The sequence below is a fragment of the Vigna radiata genome, chromosome 4, assembly GCF_000741045.1.
Source record: "Vigna radiata var. radiata cultivar VC1973A chromosome 4, Vradiata_ver6, whole genome shotgun sequence".
Taxonomy (NCBI): domain Eukaryota; kingdom Viridiplantae; phylum Streptophyta; class Magnoliopsida; order Fabales; family Fabaceae; genus Vigna; species Vigna radiata.
Genome location: NC_028354.1, coordinates 17860443 through 17869476, shown reverse-complemented (window position 1 = coordinate 17869476; position 9034 = coordinate 17860443). Strand labels below are relative to the sequence as shown.

The 9034-nt window shown below is 31.5% G+C and overlaps 2 protein-coding genes across 7 annotated transcripts; both read left to right on the top strand.

Moving 5' to 3' along the window:
* Positions 1-8: 8 nt before the first annotated feature.
* Positions 9-590, top strand: LOC106758466 (beta-amyrin 28-oxidase). The gene is made up of 2 exons (XM_014641386.2): positions 9-167; positions 260-590. The coding sequence occupies exons 1-2, from the start codon at positions 45-47 to the stop codon at positions 557-559; spliced, it is 423 nt and encodes a 140-aa protein (XP_014496872.1). The 5' UTR covers positions 9-44; the 3' UTR covers positions 560-590.
* A 4336-nt stretch (positions 591-4926) lies between these two features.
* Positions 4927-8097, top strand: LOC106758186 (F-box protein At5g39250). Of its 6 annotated transcripts, none has more exons than XM_022780025.1 (3): positions 4927-5120; positions 5853-6102; positions 7153-8097. In XM_022780025.1, exon 3 carries the CDS (start codon positions 7166-7168, stop codon positions 7919-7921), a length of 756 nt encoding a protein of 251 aa, XP_022635746.1. In that variant the 5' UTR covers positions 4927-5120; positions 5853-6102; positions 7153-7165; the 3' UTR covers positions 7922-8097. The 6 variants fall into 6 exon arrangements, with proteins under 6 accessions (XP_022635746.1, XP_022635747.1, XP_014496617.1 ...); XM_022780026.1 differs by lacking the exon at positions 5853-6102 and adding an exon at positions 5254-5296; XM_014641131.2 differs by lacking the exon at positions 5853-6102 and having other exon boundaries at positions 4927-5076.
* Positions 8098-9034: the final 937 nt, after the last annotated feature.

The following is a 9034-nucleotide window of genomic DNA, read 5'->3' as shown; positions in this document are numbered from 1 at the left end:
GGAAAGCTCCGGGAGAATTGTTGAATTGGGATGACATCCAGAAGATGAAATATTCGTGGAATGTTGCTTGTGAAGTAATGAGACTTGCGCCTCCACTCCAGGGTGCTTTCAGGGAAGCCATGGATGACTTTGTGTTAAATGGATTCTCAATTCCAAAAGGCTGGAAGGTATTTGTAGAAATCTGGAAAAACTTTCAAGCACACTACAATTAGTTTAGCTAAGTTCAATTTAATTTAAAGTGTTTTTGCTGGTGATGCAGTTGTATTGGAGTGCNAGTTCAACACACAAGAATCCAGAGTGCTTCGCAGAGCCAGAGAAGTTTGATCCGAGTAGATTTGAAGGAAAAGGACCAGCTCCTTATACTTATGTACCATTTGGAGGAGGGCCAAGGATGTGCCCTGGAAAAGAGTATGCTCGAATGGAAGTATTGGTGTTCATGCACAACTTGGTCAAAAGGTTCAAATGGGAAGCCATTATTCCTGATGAAAAAAAATTTTATGATCCCATGCCTGTTCCTGCCAAAGGCCTTCCTGTTCGTCTTTATCCTCACCAACCTTGAAAGGACTTATATTATGATATTCTTCGACCAATTTCAATCCTTCTGTCCCAAGTTATACCCTAAAGTATCTAAAGTATGAATAATGCCTCAAATAGGCTTTTTATGTCCGATTAAATAATGGTTGGAGATGTGAATTTACATTTTCTAAAACATAATACTTAAATTTACGTGTCATGCTTATATAATCGACCTAAACTTAGGTCTGATTTAGCTTATTTTTCTTTATTTGAAGTCAAAATTTATGTCCTATGAATGTTCTATAAGTTGTATAATATATAAGATGTCAAAGCATATAATACAAGAAAACACCACAACAACTTTTATAGTTTTTTAAGTATAAAGTGTATCTCAAATAAATCTTTAAAGTATAAAAAAATGGTAAAAAATACTAAAAAAAATATATAAAGGATAGAATTTTTTAAATTCCAAACCTCCAATCCCCATCAAGTATTGCCTATTGCATTCTTCATTCATTTTCCAACAACTTTCATTTTTGGAATGTCTCCATCTATGCTTATTGTACTAGGGACCACCGGTCGGTTGTGTGAAATAGAGTCAGACGGTCTATTGGTCAAGACAAACCAACCCACTGAAGACATCTAAATGGAGGCAGTCAATTATCCCGCAAGACGGCCAGCCGGACTGAATAAGAGGAACCGGACGGTAAGATGCGGACGGTCTTCGTGATCAAGGTAAGGCTAAGACAATTAGGATAATCACATGCTTAAAGTGATTGGGCTGTGATTGGGCCTTGATTAAGATAACCTTAATACCAGGCCCATATCCAACACACTATAAATACATGTCAGAGGTACCAGGTAAGTAGGTTCATTTATTACGCATTTACTTCTGAATCCAGAGATCCGATCGGACAATTTAACTAACTTAAGCATCGGAGTACCTTTGACAGGTACCCTTCGAGCGCATCGAACACAGGAGAAAGGAGAAAGAGGACTGGTGGAGGACACGTTCCGGGATTAGCGGACGGCCTGAAGACAAGAAATTGTATAGGTTTGGTGACTCGACTTCACACTGGAACACTTATAATAAAAGTTACGATCAATTGAAGTTTTTAACCACTAAATCTTTATATCTCTAAATCTATAACTAATATATGATATGCAACACTCTACATTTAAACACAACCTAATATAAGTAAATTGTGTTTGTCCTGTATGTCGAACGTCCTCCTTGTTCCAAATTATCGATCGGTATAGGAGTGACTTGCAGAAGACACTCTGACGCTCATTTCTCTCTTTAGGCCTTTTGTAATTCAATGGTAAGGTTTACCTCAAAAGTAAACCCCTAAGTTTACAAGAATCTGACCAATTAATTTACCTCTTAATAATCATTAATGCAAACCTAAACTGTTTAACAGTAGTCATTGTGACATTAATTATGTCTTAACTCTGCTCAATGGTTGTCGAGACCAAGTTATGTCAAGAATAATTTTCTACCTAATTTAGTGAATTTAACAGAATAACACAAACCAATTAGAACCTTCGTAAAATTACTCAATAATCTTACTACAAGAGGAATTTGTGTAAGGTCATTTAGAACTTTGTGTTGGAACAATATAAATTGCACAATAAAACAAGATGTAAAAGATTTTTATTGTACTTATTCAATATATTGCATTTCAATTGATAATATAACTTGAATCTAGTCTCTTCTTCACTCAATCTATACTAAACATATTTTTTTCTGCACTTTACTACATCATCCAAAATTCTAACAACTCCAAAAATCAACTACCACTGTACTTATTACTTCCTATGGATACAATGACTCTCATTTGACTATACTACAATTGACTTGGTACACTTCCTATGAATAACTCTTTTAAAACTTAGTTATTCACCACTCAATTGTGTGAAGATAGAACTTAACCCCCAAGTGGTCACCTAAAACCCTACCTTGCACAAGTCTCCTTTAATTCTTGCGGGGTTTTGGAGTCTTCTCAACTCAATGGGCAAAGCTCTCTTGATATACTATTTTAGTGGTCTAAAATATAATTGATAGTCACGACATGTTTCATGTATGTACTCATTAGATTTTCAACAATGTATCACGGTATTCAGATGTAATAATACAGATAACCTAACAAACCAAAATACTAAATTATTTGTCTATAATTCCTGCATTCATCATGTCTAAGAAAGATTTTTGTTTTATTATACTACAAGTTAAATCTTAACATAATTGAGAAATAAAATTCTTTTTATTAACCATTTTGAAAATATTCTTTTTACTTTTACTTAACATTCTTCTTCAAAATTATTAAAAACTCATTTTAACATGAAAGTATATTATGTACTGCTTAATGTTTATAAATATTGTACACCCTTTTTAACAAATAAAATTAAGCTAAGATATAATTTAGTTTATTATAGATATTCTTACTGTACTTAGATATTTTCATCACTTTCGAATTGAGATCTAAAATATTTTAAATATTACATCATTTTTTTTTATCTTTTAAGACATCTTATAAAAATAAAATCATGACAGTTGCATGCTCCAAAGCGTGCAATACATAGAATATAATTTAGATTAGCATTATACTAAATTTAACAATTAAATAATTTTAAATAAAGTTTACTCTAAAATATAAATTTAAATAAACTTTATCTTTGTTAAAAATATTTAATAAAATTTTAAATTTTAATAAAAAAATAACAATATAATATTTGTATAAAAAGTTAAATTTAGTCTAAAAAAATATTAAAATTTAATTGAATTAAAATAAAATTTAGAGAATAAATTAAGATTAAGAAGATAAGATATGATAGTGTGACTGATATATTACACTATTAATGTCATGTCAAATTAACATTTTATAATTTTTTTTTAAATTAAAAGAAATTAAAAATTAAAAAAAATAATATATGACACATTTTTAAAATGAGACGTATAAAAGTAGAAAGGCTATGTAAGATTTTCTTAAAATAAGAATGAAAGACTTAATTTAAAAATGAAAAATCATAATTAAAGATTCAAATAAAATATTTCACGACTTTAAAAGTAGGTTCTGGATGTATGGTTTTTTTTATTTCGTTGTTATAATAGTTTGAGTGGTACACTAAATCATTTCTATATTAGTTTCTCTTTTCTTATAAAATTGAACTGTAACATAGTTTAGTCCAGTTATTTTTAAATGGTTTTTAATAATTTAATTTAATTCAATTAACCATTTATTGTAGTTTTTTAACAGTCTTATCATACAAAATTAAAAACAAAATATTTATAGTTATATCATAAATTTTTATGTTATTTTTATTTATGATAGAAATGATTTTGTCGTTATATCTTTTTTATTCAAAATAAAATGTCACATGTAAATAGGTATTATTAATTTTTGTTAGTTTTATAAATGTTATTTTTTCAAATTTTCAAGCAACTATGAAATATCAATGTATAATGTAGTTATGATAATAATTTAAATTTTGATTAAACCATAACTAAATTATTCATCTACATGTTTATTAAGTTGAACTATTTGTAACATAACAAAGATTGTTAAACTAATTTGTTTTGAAACTAAAAATTAGAAAAATATTACATTTTAAAACTAAAAACTCACTTTTTAAACATAGTGCTGTCAAAAGGGGTAATCCGCGAGTCAATCCGGTCCACTACGGATTTGAGCCGGATTGAGTTTGAAAAAAATGTAATCTTTTTATGCGGGTTAATTTTCAACCCAACTTACTTAGAACCAGCTTATCTGGGTTGAACCTGTGGTGAGTCGGGTTGGCTTACTAACTCATTCAATGTTATTAGTTAGCATTTTTTTTTATTATATTGTAGATGGAGATTAAAAAAAGATATTTAAAGAGAGAAAAATGTTATAAATTTATTTATTCAAGACTCTAATATTATAAATGGACAAATGATACAAAAAATTATTACTATTCAAAACTATTCAAGACTCTAATATTATAAATGGACAAATTTCTATAATATTTTTTTATTTTGAATTGTCTTTGGAATTCAACATTATTTTATAGTGAAATTTACTTAGATTTGAATTAAAAAAATTATAATTTTTTTTATTTAAAAGAACTTATAATTAAGTAAATCAATGAGTTAATTTGTTTAACCTATTAACTCGTGGTGAGTCAAACCGAATTCGAATTTTTTCAGCTCACTAATGAATGAATCGGGTTGAATTGGCTCACTCAGTGACCAACCTGTGGTGAGTTGACCAAGTCGAGCCAGATTATCCATTTTTACATCTCTAAAAGTGATTCCTATTTTTTTGTTGCAAGCACTTGGAGTTGATTAAAAACCAAATTGTTTTTTCGTCCTTTTATCAATTTTTGGGCCAAGCCAAGTTTGAATGGATCAGGAGAATTTGGGCTTAACCTTCTATCATTTTCACACTTTCCCAAGTTCTCTATTTTTTTTTCTTCTAACCTCTCGCTTTCCACTCCCTCACCCTCTCTTCTCTACGCTTCCTTCGCTTTCCTTCTACCCTTCGGGATCAGATCTACTTCCCTCACCACTCCTCCTCCGCGGTGAGTCACGCGCCACGCGCCACTATCTCTTTAACCTGACGCCGGTAACCCCCTCTTCTTGGTGTCATGCTTCTGTATTTGATGTTCAATTTTTAGGTTTTTCATCATCGTTTGCATGATTCTGCATTATTCTAATAGTTTCGTTATCAATCGGTTTTTCTTCATTTTTCCTTCTAGCTTGACAACTCATTGCTGGAGGCATGCTTTTTAGAGTGATAGGGTACTGTTATTTCGAATTTGTTAATTTTAACTATTTTATTTTATTTTTCATATGTCCGGTGTTAAACATGTTATTGCAACTTTATTTCATTTTTTGGTTTATGACGAAGGAACCAGAATAAATAGGCAGTTCAGCACTTTCCATTTGTTACTAAGGCATGTCTCAACCTGTTTGGTCACTTCTAGTTATGTAGTTTTGTCCTTTTTAGCTTCATTGCCTCCCTTCTTCCTGCACAATCATTGGTTTCATCTCTCTTAACAAATTTGGGGCTCTTCACATTTATGTAAGTTCAGTTTGGGTTTTCTCTCTGTCATTCTCTTGTAACATTGTCGTGATCATGAATCATGTCATGATGTTCATGCACCTTCCCCCACCCTGGCCCATTTCTTGTTATTGATGATGTTGGTTGAAGTTGTTGATATGGAGTGTAAAATGCTCTATCTTTCTTTGGATCTTGTAAAACTAAGATATAGAAATGATTTATTTTTACATAACTATATCAAATGATTTTGATGCATGGTTATTGTTGTCGTATGGTGATGGATTTGAGTTTTAGGGTGTCTACTGGTGTGATCTGCTGATTATTTGTAAAGTGTTAAAGTGAAACATCAGCAACGAAAGTAAACTTTGCTACATTACCAAATACGAAATGGTGGAAGATACATTCTGAGTAAATCGATGGTTCAGATGCTACTTGCCGTTTTACTCCTTTAACTGTATTGTTCAGCAAGCTAGTCTCAAAGATTTGAAATAGCAATCAAACTCATCCTTTTATTCTCTGACTTTAGTTTTTCACAAGAATGAAGGTGATGTTTTAGTTCTTTGAGACACAAATATGGCTGTAAAAATCTGCGGACTAATGTAGTCCTTAGCAGCTTTTTGCCTGTATGATCAATTGAGAATTTTAATCTGATTTTTGGTTGCAGATTATTTTTCGAAGATTAAATAGCTGTCTTTTATTAGAATTTTATGATGGATATTGCAAGAGCGGTGTAATAATTGTTTGTCCTCTTGTATGCTTAAGCTAAAAGTTCTGTATCTATTTCCTTGTTCATTTTATTCTTTCATTAACGTGAAGTTTGTGAGGATGGGGATAGCCAAAACATGAACACTTTTGTAGAGTAAGCATCCAATTCTTTTTGTTTTCCTTTTATTTCCCGGTGATAAGAAGTAATGCTGTTTGAGTCCTTAAATTATCCAATATACAGATTTTTCATCAAATATGGTAAATGAGATTGTCAAACACTCTCGAGTTAGTTTGAAAATCCTACAATTTGCCTCATTATACTCAATTTTTTAAAAACTGTCACATGGTTTGTGTTTAAGTCGGGGACTTAAGTTGTAGATTAGATGAACCAGCCTGGACTTCAAACAGTTCATAATTTCTTCTTTCTAATCTGGCAGACTCTTCCTTCGAAATTCTGGAAGAAAGAAGGTAGTTCTTTTATGGATTGAATAAATTTACTATACTTTTGGTGCCGTGTGATGAAATGGAGCATGTTTAAAAATTCAAAATTTTAAACTTAAGTTGCATTAATAAAGAATTGTATCAACTATTTGTATATATCATTGTTTTGGTGGAGGTTTGGTCCTTGCCACACCCTATTTTTCTTTTCAATGCTTATGAATTTATCAAATAGATAATTTTCTGTTTATAGTAACTATTTGGAAGGCAACATGAATATTTTATGCATTTCAATGTGCTGTCAATCATTAATTATTACGTTTTATATTTGATGTGGGAATTATATGTTAAGTCTTGCCCTTGAAAGGCTTTGGATAATTTATTCTTCATATCATCACTTCCATTTTCTTGTAATCCTAGTGGTATTTACGTTTTGGTTTTTTTATTGCAGTGTATGATCAACAATGGCATCTGAAGAAGTTCTGAAGGTTGTTTTCCCTTTCCTGGAGGGTGTTGATCTTGCTTCTTGCATGGCTGTTTGTAAGCTGTGGAAAGACATAGCTAGAGATGATTTCTTCTGGAAATGTCTGTGTGCCAAGAGATGGCCTTCAATCTGCAAGCGACCTAATCCTTCAACTTTAACCTACTACAACTTGTACAGAACCTTTTATAAACGTCTGCATCGTAGAATTCTTCTCCCTCCAAGAATCTCATTTGATGATTTGGATTTTTTCATTGACATTTGGGCTGAAAACATATTAATCTTCTCAGAAGTGGTGCCTGGTTCTGTCCTTCAAGCAGGTTTTAGAATTCCTGCATCTGGGGTTTGTGAAATGCTCAAATATCACCTGGAAGGTTCGGAATACAAGATGACTTTTCCTGTGGAGCCTAGGTTTACTATCCCTTCTGGACAAAATCAGAATGTTAGTGTCTCTGTCATGGTTGGGAAGAAGGATTCAAATAAGTTTGCTCGCATAATAAATAAATCCATGTTTGATTATATTGATCGCTCATCATATAGAGCATTGGCTTTTGATTACTTAGACATAGCCCCTGACTACCCTTTTTTGACTGGCATCCGTGCGTGGATATCTTTGCTATTCATGGAAGATAAAAAAGAAGATCTTATGGATGTATTTGGGATCCAGATGGATTTCTGTGATGTGGCAAATTCTAAGGAAGAAGTCTTGTGGCTGTTGGACATGCTTGACTGGAAGTAAATAGAGATCTCCCATTGTTACAACAAAATAATTGGACATTGTGATCTGATGTTAACTTGTTAGTTTATATGGGGGTGCATTGCAAAGTTTATGTTAATGTCTTGAGTGTTTGGACTATGTAAATACTCCGCAATCCTTTGTTATCAATAAATGTGTTTATTAAGCTCCTACTCTAACACGCGATGATGTTCTTTTTGTCAGCCCAGCCTAGATTGGGTTACCTTTGATTGTGACGGAGTGAAGAACACTTTCTGTACTAGTTTGGAGAGTGTTGTCTTCTATAGTAAGTTGCATCATTATCTCTATCTTTTGTACTTGTTTTAAAATGCTACGTTTCTATTCTATGATACTTGATGTGATTCATGGAGAGGTATAACTATATATATTAATAGACATCGTCTTGCAATTAAGTGTAGTGGTTACTTACGTGAGAAGGGTTGTTATGTAAGTATTTACAGTTGATATGGAGAAACTTTTGATTTGAGGGAGAGGAACTTATTCTTAGTGAATTTGTTTGTAGATTTACTAGAATGGATGAATTTATAGTGAGACGGTTAAGGATACGTGTTTCATTTTCAACGAGGCATCCTGGAGACTTTAGAAACGTTGTTGGAGAAAACTCAATGTTATTACTTTGAACTTTAGTAATATAATGTTGAAGCAAGTTTAAAAAAAAAAAAAAGATTGTAGACTATGAATGGAGTTTGAGAATTTCTACATGACAAATTCCTTAGTCAATAAATTATCTCAAAATGGGTTACAACCTGAGGATCACCATGGGTTTGGATTGAGTTGAATTGGAAAAAAATATATTTTCATGTGGGTCAATTTTTAACTCAATTCATTTAAATCTAACTCATCTGTGATGAGTCGGATTGGTCCACCAATCTATCTAATTTTATTTTTATTAATTTATTATCTTATAAAATTCTAAAAAATATTATTCGGTTCATTATACATAGATTGTGTTGTACTTTTTTAATTATTACTTTGAATTGTCTTGAGTTTAACATCAACTTGGGAGTGAAATTTATTTAGATTTGAATTATTAAAAGTAAGTAATTTTTTTTATTTTAGAAAAAATGTAATTTAACTCACCAATCTGTGTTGGGT

What these genes read in the sequence shown, in the direction of transcription:
- LOC106758186 (XM_014641131.2), top strand. Translation starts at nt 7,166, where the DNA reads ATGGCATCTGAAGAAGTTCTGAAGGTTGTTTTCCCTTTCCTGGAGGGT.